The 17442-nt window shown below is 41.0% G+C and overlaps 1 protein-coding gene across 7 annotated transcripts in view; it reads left to right on the top strand.

Moving 5' to 3' along the window:
* Nucleotides 1-16383, top strand: part of LOC138754984 (disks large homolog 4) — a 264622-nt gene extending 248239 nt beyond the window's left edge. For all 7 annotated transcript variants that reach the window (XM_069920090.1, XM_069920091.1, XM_069920092.1 and 4 more), the window contains 3 exons: nt 11226-11335; nt 13175-13266; nt 13833-16383. In XM_069920090.1, the coding sequence (XP_069776191.1) occupies nt 11226-11335; nt 13175-13266; nt 13833-13939 (309 nt within the window). In that variant the 3' untranslated portion in view covers nt 13940-16383. The remainder of the gene's footprint in view (nt 1-11225; nt 11336-13174; nt 13267-13832) is intronic.
* The last annotated feature ends 1059 nt before the right edge of the window (nt 16384-17442 follow it).

Below are 17442 nucleotides of genomic sequence, written 5' to 3' on the forward strand. Positions count from 1 at the left end.
GACGGGTAATGAGAGTAAAAATGATCACGATTGATATGTATGTGGGTAAAGACAAAATAGACTGAGGGATAAAGGCGGGTAATGAGAGTAAAAATGACCACGATTGATATGTATGCGGGTAAAGAGGTATAAGAGTGAATAAAGACAATGTGCATACGTGAATGTATCTGTAATTAGAGGAAAATATAGATAGTATAGACAAGAATTAATAAGGGAAGGTAATGGAATAGAGAGAATAAGGAGGGAATTAAAAGAGTGACCTTTGTGACATATGAAAAGTGAAATCTTTTCTGGGGGGGGGCTGGGTGGGGGAAAATAGCGGTCACTGCAAAATTAGTTGACGCTTGCGAGTGGATTCGCAAATCCAAATGGAGAGGGGAGATGTGGTTGTCCGACAAGGGATAAAGGACAACTCAGGAGGGGAAGGGGAGATTGGGGATAAAGAAGATAGAAATAGGAGAATAAGGAAAATGTTGGATGTTGTAGGAATGTTGTCTTGTAAAGGGTTGAAAATAAGAAAACAGAAATGGAAAAGGAGGAAAGGTAATGATGGAAAAACGGAAAGAGAAGATAAACAAAATATAAAATGGCTACACTGAACTATATGACTTTAAATATTAATGGAATACATAACCAAATTAAAAGGAAGAAACTACTAAATTTACTGAAAAAGGAAAAAATAGATATAGCATTTGTCCAAGAAACACACTTAACTGAATTGGACCACAAGAAATTAAAGAGAGACTGAGTAGGACATGTAACAGCAGCATCGTATAATTCAAAAGCAAGAGGAGTGGCTATATTAATTAGCAAAAATGTGCCATTTAAAATAGAAGAGGAAATAATAGATCCAGCAGGGAGATATGTTATGATAAAATGTCAGATATATTCGGAGCTTTGGAATCTACTTAATATATATTCACCTAACGAAGAAGACCAAAAGTTTATGCAAGATATATTTTTGAAGGTAGCTAATACGCAAGGGAACATACTAAAAGGAGGGGATTTCAATCTGAATTTGGATCCAAATATGGATAAAACGGGGAAAAAAATTAACAGGAAGAACAAAGTAACCAAATTTATAATTAAATCAATGCAAGAAATGAAACTTGTGGATATATGGAGGAAACAAAACCCAAAAGAAAAGGAATACTCATACTACTCGACTAGACATAAAACATACTCAAGAATAGACCTATTTTTGTTATCAGCTAGTATGCAGGATAGAGTAAGAAAAACAGAATATAAAGCGAGAATGCTATCGGACCATTCACCCTTAATACTGACAGTAAAGCTAGAGGACATCCCTCCAAGAATGTATAGATGGAGATTAAACCCCATGCTACTTAAAAGACAGGATTTTAGAGAATTTATTGAAAAACAATTAAAAATGTATTTTGAAGTAAATACGGAATCAGTGGAAGATAAGTTTATACTATGGGATGCAATGAAAGCATTCATTAGAGGGCAAATAATAAGTTATGTAACCAAGATGAAGAAGGACTATAATCAGGAAACAGAGCAGTTGGGAAGGGAAATAGTAAACATAGAAAAAAAATTAGCAATGAAGGAAGATACAACTAAAAGAAGAGAATTGGCGGATAAAAAAATAAAATATGAAACATTACAAACATATAAGGTAGAGAAGAATATAATGAAGACAAAACAGAAATATTATGAACTAGGTGAAAAAACACACAAAATCTTAGCATAGCAGCATAAGACAGAGCAAACTAAGAAAATGGTATTGGCAACAAGGAAAAAAGACAAACAAATTACATATAATCCAAAAGAAATTAAGGAAAACTTCAGAGAATTCTATGAACAATTATACCGAACTGAAAACGAAGGGAAAGAAGGGAAAATAGATGAATTTTTGACTAAAATTGAACTACCAAAACTACAAATAGAGGAACAAAATAAATTAACAGAACCATTTGGAACAGTAGAAATACAAGAGATAATAAAAAAATTACCAAATAATAAGACACCAGGAGAGGATGGACTCCCAATAGAATTCTACAAAACATTTAAAGACTTATTAATACCGCCCCTCCTGGATGTAATCAACCAGATTGATGAGACACAAAACTTACCAGATTCATGTAAAACAGCAATAATTACAGTGATACTAAAACAAAGGAAAGATCCACTCTCACCAGCGTCATATAGACCAATATCTTTGCTAAACACAGATTATAAGATAATAGCTAAACTATTAGCAAACATATTAGCAGAACAGGTACCGAAAATGGTAAATTTAGACCAAACTGGATTTATCAAAAAAAGACGCACAACAGACAATATTTGTAAATTTATTAACTTAATTCATGCAATAGAAGGAAATAAAGCACCTGCAGTAGCAGTTGCTTTAGATGCAGAGAAGGCCTTCGACAGAGTAGAATGGAATTATTTGTTCAAAGTATTGCAAAAATTCAGTTTACCGGAGAAGTATATTAATTGGATTAAAGCATTATATAAGGGACCGTTAGCGAAAGTGATAGTAAATGGACATGTATCAAAGCAATTTAACTTAAGCAGGTCAACGCGGCAGGGATGCCCACTATCACCGTTATTGTTTGCGCTAGCTATAGAACCACTAGCAGAATTGATAAGAATAGATAATAATATAAAAGGAATAAAAATAAAAGACAGGGAATATAAAATCAGTCTATTTGCGGATGATGTGATAGTGTACTTAACAGAACCAGAACTATCAATAAAAGAATTATATAAGAAATTGAAGGAATATGGAGAAGTGTCGGGATACAAGATAAACATAAATAAAAGTGAAGCAATGCCTATGAATAACGCGGATTTCTCAAAATTTAAGAAGGAATCCCCATTCAGATGGCAAATGCAGGCAATAAGATACCTAGGTGTACAAATAAACAAAAATCTAGGCCAATTATATAAACTCAATTACAATCGACTAATGAAAAAAATTACAGGACGATTTAGAGCATTGGAAAGAGCTACCACTGACACTGATAGGAAGGATAAACTGTATTAAAATGAACATTTTTCTAAGGATACTATACTTATTTCAGGCATTGCCAATACAACTGACAGAAAAATTCTTCAAAGAGTTAAAGAAAATAATAAGGAAATTTTTATGGAGAGGGAGGAAACCGAGGATAGCACTAGATAAATTAACAGAATGGTATAAATAAGGAGGCTTACAATTGCCAAACTTCAAAAATTATTATAGAGCCGCACAATTAAGATACCTATCAGATTTTTATCAAACAAGGGAAAAACCAGACTGGACGAGATTAGAATTAGATAAAATAGGGGAAAAGATACCTGAACACATATTATATAAATGGGACGAAAAATTGGTACAACATAGAACTTCTCCAGTATTACATCATCTCCTCAATATTTGGAAGAAGATTCATGAAGAAAGAAATAAAACAAATTATCAATTACCAAAACTAATATTGACGCAAAATAAGCTACTCCCTTTTACAATAGACAACCTTTCCTTTAGAAAATGGGAAAAAAAAGGGATAAAAAGAATAGAAAATTGTTTTTCAGGAAGTAGATTCTTATCCTTTGAACAAATGAGAGATAAGTACAATATAACTGGAGATACAGCGCTGGCATATTACCAACTGAGATCCTACTTGAAAGAGAAATTAGGAAGCAATTTGAGTTTACCAGAGGGAAGTAACCTTGAATATGTGATTACAGATACAATGTTAATCAAAAGATTTATAACAAATACGTATATTAAACTGCAAGAAAAGGAGAATGAGGAAACAAATGGTAAAACTAAACAAAAATGGGAACAAGATTTAAATATAAAGATAAAAAAGGAAACATGGGAGAAATTATGTTCTGGAACGATGAGAAATACAATAAATACGAGGCTACGTATGATACAATATAATTGGTTACACAGACTATACATTACACCGCAAAAGTTAAATAAATGGGACCCAACAGTATCTGATAGATGTTTTCAATGTAAAAAAGAAAGGGGAACAACAATTCATGCAATCTGGACATGTGAGAGAGTAGAAAAATTTTGGGATGATCTCAATCAGATATTAAATAAAATAACAGAAAACAATATACCAAAGAATCCAGAGATCTTTCTCCTAAGTAACATAAAAAACAAAGAATTTGGAATTGATTTGGAGGATGCACAGAAAAGATTTGTTAAGATAGCCCTAGCAGTAGCAAAAAAATGTATTATGTCAACCTGGAAATTGGAAGATAATTTGAAAATACAACAATGGTATATAGAAATGAATAAATGTATTCCATTAGAAAAAATAACATATAGTTTAAGAAATAATATTGAAATATTCGAACAAGTATGGGAGCCTTACATTAAATACAATAGCGAAAACCTACCGGGAACAAACATTACCTAAATTGATGGAAGGAGAAGAAAAGAAAAGAATGGACTCAGTAGAATTTCTGGTGTATTTTTGTTGAATGACAACATTGTCTGACTGGCTTAATGCAACCTAGATTGTATACCTAAAATGGATGAGAGGGGGGGTGGGGGGTGGCTTGGGAGGAGGGAGGGTGGGGGGAGAAAAAGACACTGTATATGTGTGAAAAAGCAAAAGTGTATATCATGGCTAACGTGATTTATGGTGTGAAAAATAAAAAATTTAAAAAAAAAGATAGTGGGCCTTAAGGAAGATGAAGAAGGCAAGAATATGAGAGAGTTTATAAAAGATTGGATCCCCAGGATCCTAGGATGTCCAGAACTACAGCAAGAAATGGAAATAGAAAGGGCACATAGAGCATTGGCCTTTAAACCACAACCACAACAAAAGCCAAGATCTGTTTTAGTAAAATTCCTAAGATATACTACAAGAGAAAAGGTACTGGAGAAGACAATGGAAAAAGTAAGAGAGGGCAACAAGCCACTGGAGTACAAAGGGCAAAAAATCTTCATTTATCCAGATATAAGTTTTGAACTCCTGAAGAAGAGAAAGGAGTTCAATACAGCAAAGGCAATTTTATGGAAGAAAGGGTATAAATTTATACTAAAGCATCCAGCGGTATTGAAAATATTTATTCCAGGACAACAAAACAGACTATTCTCGGATCCAGAGGAAGCACGAAAATTTGCAGAACAATTACAAAATAGACTGAGGGATGAAGACGTGTAACGAGAGTACAAAAGACTGAGAACTAAAAAGGCACATAAGTTTTGAACTCCTGAAGAAGAGAAAGGAGTTCAATACATCGAAAACGATCTTATGGAAAAAAAAACTATTCTCGGATCCAGAGGAAGCAAGGAAATTTGCAGAACAACTACAAAACAACCAGAGAGATGAAGATATGTAATAAGAGTAAAAATGACCACGATTTATATGTATGTGGGTAAAGAGGTATATGTGTGTATATGTATAATGTGCATACATGAATGTATCTGTATTTAGAGGAAAATATAGATAGTATAGTCAAGAATTAATAAGGGAAGGAAATGGAATAGAGGGAATAAGGAGGGAACTAAAAGAGTGACCTTTGTTACATATGAAAAGTGAAATCTTTTCTGGGGGGGCTGGGTGGGGAGGAGTTGAGGTCACTGCAAAATCAGCTGACGCTTGCGAGTGAATTCGCAAATCCAAATGGAGAGGGGAGATGTGGTTGTCCGACAAGGGATAAAGGACAACTCAGAAGGGGAAGGGGAGATTGGGGCTAAAGAAGTTTTAAATAGGAGAATAAGGAAAATGTTTGATGTTTTAGGAATGTTGTCTTATAAAGGGTTCAAAACAAGAAAACAGAAATGGATAAGAAGGAAAGGTAATGATGGAGAAACGGAAAGGGAAGATAAACAAAGTATAAAATGGTTACGTTGAACTATATGACTTTAAATATTAATGGAATACATAACCAAATTAAAAGGAAGAAACTGCTAAATTTACTGAAAAAAGAAAAAATTGATATAGCATTTGTGCAAGAAACACATTTAACTGAATTGGAGCACAAGAAATTAAAGAGAGATTGGGTAGGACATGTAACAGCAGCATCGTATAATTCAAAAGCAAGAGGAGTAGCTATATTAATTAGAAAAAATGTGCCATTTAAAATAGAAGAGGAAATAATAGATCCAGCAGGGAGATATGTAATGATAAAATGTCAGATATATTCGGAGTTTTGGAATCTACTCAATGTATATTCACCTAACGAAGAAGATCAAAAGTTTATGCAAGATATCTTTTTGAAGGTAGCAGATACGCAAGGGAACATATTAATAGGAGGGGATTTCAACCTGAATTTGGATTCAAATATGGACAAAACTGGGAAAAATATTAACAGAAAGAACAAAGTAACCAAATTTATAATTAAATCGATGGAAGAAATGCAACTTTTGGATATATGGAGGAAACAACACCCAAAGGATAAGGAATATTCATATTACTCGGCTAGACATAAAACATACTCAAGAATAGACCTATTTTTGTTATCAGCTCGTATGCAAGATAGAGTAAGAAAAACAGAATATAAAGCTAGAATACTATCGGACCATTCACCCTTAATATTGACAGTAAAGCTAGAGGACATCCCTCCAAGAATGTATAGATGGAGATTAAACCCCATGCTACTTAACCCAACCAACCAATTTTCCCTTGCAACCGCTGCAATCGTGTCTGCCTGTCCCGCATCGGACTGGTCAGCCACAAACGAGCCTGCAGCTGACGTGGACTTTTTACCCCCTCCATAAATCTTCGTCCGCGAAGCCAAGCCAAAGAAAAAAAAAACTTAAAAGACAGGATTTTAGAGAATTTATTGAAAAACAATTAAAAATGTATTTTGAAGTAAATACGGAATCAGTGGAAGATAAGTTTATACTATGGGATGCAATGAAAGCATTCATTAGAGGGCAAATAATAAGTTATGTAACCAAGATGAAGAAGGACTATAATCAGGAAACAGAGCAGTTGGGAAGGGAAATAGTAAACATAGAAAAAAAATTAGCAATGAAGGAAGATACAACTAAAAGAAGAGAATTGGCGGATAAAAAAATAAAATATGAAACATTACAAACATATAAGGTAGAGAAGAATATAATGAAGACAAAACAGAAATATTATGAACTAGGTGAAAAAACACACAAAATCTTAGCATAGCAGCATAAGACAGAGCAAACTAAGAAAATGGTATTGGCAACAAGGAAAAAAGACAAACAAATTACATATAATCCAAAAGAAATTAAGGAAAACTTCAGAGAATTCTATGAACAATTATACCGAACTGAAAACGAAGGGAAAGAAGGGAAAATAGATGAATTTTTGACTAAAATTGAACTACCAAAACTACAAATAGAGGAACAAAATAAATTAACAGAACCATTTGGAACAGTAGAAATACAAGAGATAATAAAAAAATTACCAAATAATAAGACACCAGGAGAGGATGGACTCCCAATAGAATTCTACAAAACATTTAAAGACTTATTAATACCGCCCCTCCTGGATGTAATCAACCAGATTGATGAGACACAAAACTTACCAGATTCATGTAAAACAGCAATAATTACAATGATACTAAAACAAGGGAAAGATCCACTCTCACCAGCGTCATATAGACCAATATCTTTGCTAAACACAGATTATAAGATAATAGCTAAACTATTAGCAAACAGATTAGCAGAACAGGTACCGAAAATGGTAAATTTAGACCAAACTGGTTTTATCAAAAAAGGACGCACAACAGACAATATTTGTAAATTTATTAACTTAATTCATGCAATAGAAGGAAATAAAGCACCTGCAGTAGCAGTTGCTTTAGATGCAGAGAAGGCCTTCGACAGAGTAGAATGGAATTATTTGTTCAAAGTATTGCAAAAATTCAGTTTACCGGAGAAGTATATTAATTGGATTAAAGCATTATATAAGGGATCGTTAGCGAAAGTGACAGTAAATGGACATGTATCAAAGCAATTTAACTTAAGCAGATCAACACGGCAGGGATGCCCACTATCACCTTTATTGTTTGCGTTAGCTATAGAACCACTAGCAGAATTGATAAGAACAGATAATAATATAAAAGGAATAAAAATAAAAGACAGGGAATATAAAATCAGTTTATTTGCGGATGATGTTATAGTGTACTTAACAGAACCAGAACTATCAATAAAAGAATTATATAAGAAATTGAAGGAATATGGAGAAGTGTCGGGTTACAAGATAAACGTAAATAAAAGTGAAGCAATGCCTATGAATAATGCGGATTTCTCAAAATTTAAGAAGGAATCACCATTTAGATGGCAAATGCAAGCAATAAGATACCTAGGTGTACAAATAAACAAAAATCTCGGCCAACTATATAAACTCAATTATTATCCACTAATGAAAAAATTACAGGACGATTTAGAGCATTGGAAAGATTTACCACTAACACTAATAGGAAGGATAAACTGTATTAAAATGAACATTTTTCCAAGGATATTATACTTATTTCAGGCATTGCCAATACAACTGACAGAGAAATTCTTCAAGGAGTTAAAGAAAATAATAAGGAAATTTTTTATGGAGAGGGGGGAAACCGAGGATAGAACTAGATAAATTAACAGAATGGTATAAACAAGGAGGCTTACAACTGCCAAACTTTAAAAATTATTATAGAGCCGCACAATTAAGATACCTATCAGATTTTTATCAAACAAGGGAAAAGCCAGATTGGACCAGATTAGAATTAGATAAAATAGGGGAAAAGATACCTGAACACATATTATATAAATGGGATGAAAAATTGGTACAACATAGAAGTTCTCCAGTATTACATCATCTCCTCAATATTTGGAAGAAGATTCATGTAGGAAGGAATAAAACAAATTATCAATTACCAAAACTAATATTGACGCAAAACAAGTTACTCCCTTTTACAATAGGTAACCTTTCCTTTAGAGAATGGGAAAAAAAAGGGATTAAAAGAATAGAAAATTGTTTTTCAGGAAATAGATTCTTATCCTTTGAACAAATGAAAGATAAGTACAATATAACTCAAGATACAGTGCTGGCATATTACCAATTGAGATCCTACTTGAAGGATAAATTAGGAAGCAGTTTGAGTTTGCCAGATGGAAGTAACCTTGAATATGTGATTACAGATACAATGATAATCAAAAGATTTATAACAAATATGTATATTAAACTGCAAGAAAAGGAGAATGAGGAAACAAATGGTAAAACTAAACAAAAATGGGAACAAGATTTAAATATAAAGATAAAAAAGGAAACATGGGAGAAATTATGCTCCGGAACGATGAGAAATACGAGATTACGTATGATACAATATAACTGGATACACAGGCTATACATTACACCTCAAAAGTTAAATAAATGGGACCCAACAGTATCTGATAGATGTTTTCGATGTAAAAAAGAAATGGGAACAACAATTCATGCAATCTGGACATGTGAGAAAGTAAAAAAATTTTGGGAAGATCTAAATCAGATATTAAATAAAATAACAGAAAACAATATACCAAAGAATCCAGAGATCTTCCTCCTAAGTAACATAAAAAACAAAGAATTTGGAATTGATTTGGAGGATGCACAAAAAAGATTTGTTAAGATAGCTCTAGCCGTAGCAAAAAAATGTATTATGTCAACCTGGAAATTGGAAGATAATTTGAAAATACAACAATGGTATATAGAAATGAATAAATGTATTCCATTAGAAAAAATAACATATAGTTTAAGAAATAATATTGAAATATTCAAACAAATATGGGAGCCTTACATTAAATACAATAGCGAAAACCTACCGGGGACAATCATTACCTAAGTTAACAGAAGGAAAAGGAAATGAAAAGAATGGACTCAGTAGAATTTCTGGTGTATTTTTATTGAACGACAACATTGTCTGACTGGTTTAATGTTTCGTAGATTGTATACCTTAAATGGACGGGAGGGGGAAGGTAGGGAGGGTGGGATGGGAGGAGGGAGGGGGGGGAGAAAATGGCACTATATATGTGTGAAAAGGAAAAAGTGTGTACCATGGTTAATGTGATTTATGGTGTGAAAAATAAAAAACTAAAAAAAAAAGAATAAACAGTTCAAAAGACAAAATGTAAAGTAAAATAAATCAGTATTGTAGTCCTTACTTTAATCAGGTAACTCCTGTAACTTATAAAATTTAAATTCGAACCCCAGTCACTGGAGCTGTAGCAGCCATCATAATTAGCTTCCCTCCCCCCAGCTCCAAGTTTACTAATATATTTGATACGAATAAAGATGCTCATACTAGGCAGGGAAAGGGAGACACTTTGGGAGAGTCACACCAGTGGCAAGCAGCATTGACTGGCTCTTCATCCTGGGTGTCGCCATTTTATTCATTCAGCAGCTTCAGGCAGGCGAGGGACTCCGCTGGCCGAATGTTTGCTCCCATCTTCATCAAGGGTTTGTGTTTTGCTTTGGAGAATATTTAAAATCATAAACTTTTATCTCAATTTTTAAAAATTTATTAATTTCCTCCATTTTTTTGCCAGTTGCTTGAATTCCGGATAACGGGGATTTTACTGTAAGATATCCCACCAAGACCATCCGTAAATTAGAGGAACAACACCTGGTTTTCCATCTGGGCCCTCCAGCTGGGTGGCATTAACCTTGATTTCTTCAGTTTCTGCTATCCTGCTCTCCTCTTCCCCCTCCCTTCCTTTACCTCAGCCCTCCACCCCCTGCCCTCTCTATTCACCCAGCCATCGCTCCTCCCCTTGATCGCTGCTGTCCCTGCCCTCTTCTCCACCTATTACTTCCTGCCTTTGTGACCACGCCTCCCCCCCATACCTTTTTTAATTTGGAGGCCTGCCAAAATATTTCCACACGTTGATGAAGGAATCAAGCCCGAAATGTCAGTTATGTATTTTTAATCTTTGTTATCAAAAGGAGACTGTTTTACCTGCTGAGTTTCTCCAGCTTCGAGTTTTTACTATCACTGGTTAGTTACTGGTATCTTCATTAGTGGTGAGTTACTGATTTGCCCATTCCTGGTTTGTTATTAATGAGTACGTTAACAGTTGAGAGCAGGAAGACGTTCTGGTGAGGGTAATGGGGCCCCACCTCTGTCTGGGTATCTATTGTAGTCTAGCTGTGATGTTCAGTGATGAGGATGGAGTCAGCTAGTTACAAGTTTCATCAAGTTCTGAAGCCTCCTGTCCATCCAAGGGCACTGACGAAGCTCCTGCCTCACCACAGGCAGCCATGGTGTCCTGGGCTCACAGTCACAACGCTATATTTTCCTTCCAGGGGAAACACTGCATCCTGGACGTGTCAGCCAACGCGGTACGGAGATTGCAGGCAGCACATCTTCACCCCATCGCCATCTTCATCAGACCAAAATCCCTGGAGAATATCCTGTGAGTGGGCATGTGTGCTGCTGAAGAAGTGAGAGAATGGAGGGGGCCAGTGCTCTGATCTGGGCAGAAGGCTCATTAACCCACTCTTGTCAAACAGTGTCTGCTGCACACGGGAAGGGAGCATGACAATGTGGGAGCTCCACCCTGTGGGAGGAACAGTGAAGAAGGTCCGCTCTGTGAGAGGGATGGAGAGGGAGCTCCGCACTGTGAGAGGGATGGAGAGGGAGCTCCGCACTGTGAGAGGGATGGAGAGGGAGCTCCGCACTGTGGGAGTTCCACACTGTGAGGGGGCGGTGAGGGAGTTCCACACTGTGGGAGGGGCGGTGAGGGAGCTCCACACTGTGGGAGGGGCAGTGAGGGAGCTCCACACTGTGGGAGGGGCGGTGAGGGAGCTCCACTCTGTGAGGAGGTGGAGAGGGAGTTCCGCACTGTGAGAGGGATGGAGAGGAAGTTCCGCACTGTGAGAGGGATGGAGAGGGAGTTCCACAATGTGGGAGGGGCAGTGAGGGAGCTCTGCTCTGTGAGGTGGACGGAGAGGGAGCACTGCTCTGTGCGAGGGACAGAGAGGGAGCATTGTTCTGTGAGAGGGACAGAGAGGGAGCTCCACTCTGTGAGATGGTCAGTGATGGAGCTCCACTCTGTAAGTGGGGTGGAGAGAGAGCTCCACACTGTGGGAGGGGTGGAGAGGGAGCTCCACACTGTGAGAGGGGTGGAGGGAGCTCCACACTGAGAGGGACAGTGAGGGAGCTCCACACTGTGGGAGGGGCGGTGAGGGAGCTCCACTCTGTGAGGAGGTGGAGAGGGAGTTCCGCACTGTGAGAGGGATGGAGAGGAAGTTCCGCACTGTGAGAGGGATGGAGAGGGAGTTCCACACTGTGGGAGGGGCAGTGAGGGAGCTCTGCTCTGTGAGGTGGACGGAGAGGGAGCACTGCTCTGTGCGAGGGACAGAGAGGGAGCATTGTTCTGTGAGAGGGACAGAGAGGGAGCTCCACTCTGTGAGATGGTCAGTGATGGAGCTCCACTCTGTAAGTGGGGTGGAGAGAGAGCTCCACACTGTGGGAGGGGTGGAGAGGGAGCTCCACACTGTGAGAGGGGTGGAGGGAGCTCCACACTGAGAGGGACAGTGAGGGAGCTCCACACTGTGGGAGGGACAGTGAGGGAGCTCCACACTGTGGGAGGGGCGGTGAGGGAGCTCCACACTGTGGGAGTGGTGGTGAGGGAGCTCTGCACTGTGGGAGGGGTGGAGAGGGAGCACTGCTCTGTGAGAGGGACGGAGAGGGAGCTCCGCTCTGTGAGATGGTCCGTGAGGGAGCTCCACTCTATAAGAGGGGTGGAGAGAGAGCTCCACAGTGTGGGAGGGGTGGAGAGGGAGCTCCACACTGTGAGAGGGGTGGAGAGGGAGCTCCACACTGTGGGAGGGATGGTGAGGGAGCTCCACTCTGAGAGGGATGGTGAGGGAGCTCTGCACGGGTGGAGAGGGAGCTCTGCACTGTGAGAGGGGCAGTGAGGGAGCGCCTCACTGTGGTAAGGGCGGTGAGGGAGCTCCACTCTGTGAGAGGGGCAGTGAGGGAGTTCCACACTGTGGTATGGGCAGTGAGGGAGCTCCACTCTGTGTGAGGGGTGGAGAGGGAGCTCCACACTGAAAGGGGTACAGTATCTCTCCCACAGTACACACTATTGGAGCTGACCCTACCATTACTCCACTCTGTATTCTGCTTCACAGCCACAGGGTTAGGAGACGTTAGTGGAATGAACGAATGCAGAGCCTATGCGAGCCTGGTCAATCTCTGGCTTCTGGTGGCTCTTGCCTTACGCTGAGGTCTGTGATTTTCCTTGCAGGGAGATCAACAAACGGCTGACGGAGGAACAAGCCCGGAAGGCCTACGAGAGGGCAGTGAAACTGCAGCAGGAGTTCACTGAGTGTTTCTCAGGTGAGTGCCATCAAGGATGCTCAGAGGCTAAGGACTGTGGGATGGGCAGTGCTGGTGAGGACAAAGGAGGGCATGTGAACTTGCTTGCTGTGGCAGTGCAGTTAGGTTAGGTTGGGCATGGAAAGAATGCTTTAGTCCAGGGGTACAGAACTAGAGATCACTGGGAATATTCAATGGATCAGGCAGCCTCAGAGGAGATGGATGGGTGACCAGACTGAATGACGAGATGGTTCTCGTCCAAGCTGAGAGATTTGAGGAGGTTGGGGGGGAAAGATGGGCAGCACCTTGAACTTTGAGCTCCAGGCCAACATGCAATGACATCTGCTCCTGGTGGGGAGTGAGGAAATAACCTTGCCAGCTGCTGTTGGAGATGGGGGATGGATTAGTCAAGCTGCAGGCATGTGAATATGGATCAGGCACATGGCGGGATGGAAGCCAAGGGTGCAGTGCGTAGGCAGGGGGACAGGAGACCGGGTAGTTGAGCTCCCAGAACCCATGCCTTGATGTGACTTGGCTCTCAGTGGCCTCTCTCTCTGCTCTCTTTCTCTCTTTCTCTCTCTCTACAGCTGTGGTGGAAGGTGACAGCTTTGAGGAGATCTACATTCGTTGCAAACACATCATCGAGGAGCACTCTGGGCCTTACATATGGGTCCCCTCCCGGGAGAGACTGTAGGACATTCTCCCCTCATCCCTCTCCCCCCCTCCCCACCTCCATCGACCAACGGGCTGACCAATCTCATGTGTCCACTAACCTGCCCTGCCCTGAGCTATTGAAGCCGCTATTGCCTCCCTGCAGGATCCAACCCCTCTGCATACCTCAGCTCTTTTGTTCTGTCATTTGCTCCATTTTTGGGGTGGGGGGGGCAGACTTGGAATGTTTTCAGAAAGGAAAGAGGAGGTCAGCCTCGTGCGTGACCTGTTTGTTTCTGCTCTCGACAAAAAGACCGCTTGTGCATGCTTCATGTTAAAAGCAAGCAAACAGCAAGGACATCAGATGAACCAGCCTCGACCTGCATTGCGCAAGGAGCTGCATTTGCCAAGCCTGGTCTGTGAGTTCCACAGGCCTTGGCACACGTCTAGGTGACTGTACATAATCTCCTTACTTAACTGAGAAACATTCACACGACTGAAGAGAAACAGCAACAATGATTGCTTTCCTTCTTTTCTGTTCATCTCCTTTGTGCTGTCTGCCTGCACCCCAATGACAGAGGGACACTGCAAACTTCAGAAACATTAACAAGAAGTTCCATCAAAAGAGCAATGCAGGACAACAGAAGCTTTCCGAAGTGCTCTGTGCTCTCTCGCTCCCTCGTGTACCCCATGGGAAACGGGATTTTCCTCCGCGCCTGTTCCAAGACGTGACTGTTCCCTCTCTTGCTGGCCTTGTGAAGAATGGGCCCTCGCTGCATGGAGACTGTGACTATGCTGTCCACTGGCACCATTTGCTTCCTTGACTCTTTTTATTGCTGTTCCTCCCTCCCCCCTCCGAGACCGCATTTTAGTTGCTGGGACCTTCACGCCTCTATCCTTTCCCAGTGTGATGGAACAGACCTGACAGGCGTGTGCGAAGAGTTTAATTGTCGGGTGGTTTATATGAGAGTGCGGTCCTCTGACAGCCCAGCGTTCGAATCGCATTCCTGTTCGTTGGTTCTGTGCGTGGGATTGGGCTACTGGGTGGGTGGGTGGAAATGTATTTAGATATTCTGTTGCTGCTATGATCTGGATTTGGAATATCAGCCCAGAGAGAGGAAGCAGTCAGTTTCTGTGGTGAGTTTCCGATTCAGAGAAGTTGTCAGGTCCATCCCAGTCCGATAACTTGGCCTCAGGGAGTTGAACTAGGGCCCCCCTCAAGATGCTGGCATGCACAGTAGCTTGTAATTAAGTACAGCTCAGCAAGCCAGTGCCCAGTCAGGTTGGGAGGGGAACTCATGAAGGATCCTCTCTGAACTGCACACCATCCTTCTGGGTCCTTTAGCCCCATCCCAGCAGAGTTGGCAGCCTCACTCCCTGGGGATCTCACCCACTGCTGTGGGGCTTCATCCAGGTGTAAAGTCACCTGTGCTCTAGGATCTGTTTTCTGGTGAAGTGGTCTTCTAATTGGTTCTCACCCCACCTTTCCCCACCCCGGCCTTTGGACAGGGGAGCCCAGATAGTCTCCTAAAGGAGGGCAGCAATAGGGAGGGAAGAAGTGGAGGGTGACACAGGAAGTCTTTCTTTCAATGTGTCCAGGATTCCTAGTGGCAAATACTGCTGTAAAATGAGAGGGAGTGTGTGGAGGAAGAGGCAAGAGGGAGGAATTGGTCATTAGGAGAAAGGATATATTCCAAGAGGGAGGATGGAGATGAGTTGTTGGATTGGTCGGACATTGGGGTGAGGAGAGGTGTAGAGAGAGCAACCGGCAACTCTGCAATATCTGTTCATGATGTTAATGAAGGTCTCCCTCTAGGAAACCGTGTCAATAGGTGGGAGCAGCACAAGCTCAGGACCCTATGCAGGCCTGTGTTAGTGACTTGGCCCAGCTCATCCTGAACTTTGGCATGGAAGTGGGGGAAGTGGCATGGATGGATGCGAGTCTGGGGTGAAAGGTCTCAGTCTCCACTTTCTCACCACTCTCATCCACCCACCCACAAAGAAGTTTATTTTTAAATGGTGCCGTGGGTGGGAGTGGGGAGAGAATTAGTGGGCGCATGAGGTTTGCCAGAGGCCACTTTCCTGCAGATCTCATCAACAACCCCTCAGTGAGACACAGGGTGCAGCCTGGATTCCCGCCCACCTACCCACTCCACACCAGATCCCAGCGCTCAGTGGTGTCAGGATTCCGACAGGAGTGTTTCCAAAATCTGCAACCGTCTGATCCATGAGGGGTTTCAGGAAATAGATGGGTTCTGAGGTTCCTGAGAACAATTTGCCCCTCCCAACTTCTCCACCGCCTGCTCAGCAAAGGAGGCCGAGTCCCCAGCAGGTTGGAAACTGGGCTAGATTGGGCATGTGTGGTTTGCAAAACTAGTGTCATTGATTCCTCCCTGAATTAGCTGTGGCCATTCCCACCTGTGATGTTATGATGGACTGGATGCTATTGTAAGTGGGTGACAAAAGTTATAAAAGTTTTATTTTAAATGTTTCTCAAAGTTCCACATCTGTTTCACAACTGACTCCATGCTCCAGTGACTCTTTGGAAAGTGACAAAATTTAGACAAATTTCAGCCCAATTGATCTACATTTTAAACGATGGGAGAACGTACCAACTCCATACAGACAGCACCAGATTCAAACTCTGGTCTCTGGTGCTGTAACAGTGTTGCATTAACCGCACTGTCCAAGATGGTGAATCCAGAGGTCAGATTCAGTGGCTTGGAATGGTTGTACAAGCCCATCTTGCCTAGTGTGGCCAACATGACAAGCAATCAGTGAAGATTACTTCAGGATGGGCAGTAAAAGCTCCAAGCTGCCCCCTCACCCAAAAATACACAATGTGGGAGAAACTCAGTATGTCGGTGTAGTTTAATATAGCAAAGATGAAGATACAGAACCAATGCTTTGGGCTTGAGCCCTTTGATGAAGCCAAAAATGTTGTTTCTGTGTCTTTACCTTTGCCATATAAAGGACACTATTTGACCTTCTGAGTTTCTCCAGCATTGTGTTTTTACTTCAACCACGGTGTCTGCAGACTTTCGGGTTTTATTTTTAAACACTGGGAGTATTGACAAGTTTGGTTTTGTACCTAACACTTTTTGTTCCTTACCCATGTTTTCTCTCCCCCGTGTGTGTGTGAGATGGGAAAGCATGGATGTAGCATCACTGCGTGTCCAACCCTGGCCCTCGGAGTGTAGAAGGAGCTCCAATGTAACCCAGGAGGGGAACCCGTGAATTGCTGCCTGCAATACAGGTGATCATCTAAACACTGGAGATAGTGCAGTGATGAAACTGAGAATATTCATCTCCAGGGAAAGCAAGAAGAATGTCCCACGCATGGAAAAGATACAGAGGTTCTGACTCATCCTTTGGCCCTCTTTGGCTCCAGGAGAAGTGCAGGAGAATTAGAAGGTGGTGGTGGTGCCACTCCTCCCTTGTTAAAATGTGTTTAACAAGGGAGGAGTGGATAAATGGAGTAATTACAGGCCAGCTGGATGAACTTCGGTGCTGGACAAATAGGGGAGAGGATAAACCAATTAGGAG

Source organism: Narcine bancroftii, chromosome 2 (assembly GCF_036971445.1).
Source record: "Narcine bancroftii isolate sNarBan1 chromosome 2, sNarBan1.hap1, whole genome shotgun sequence".
Lineage (NCBI taxonomy): Eukaryota > Metazoa > Chordata > Chondrichthyes > Torpediniformes > Narcinidae > Narcine > Narcine bancroftii.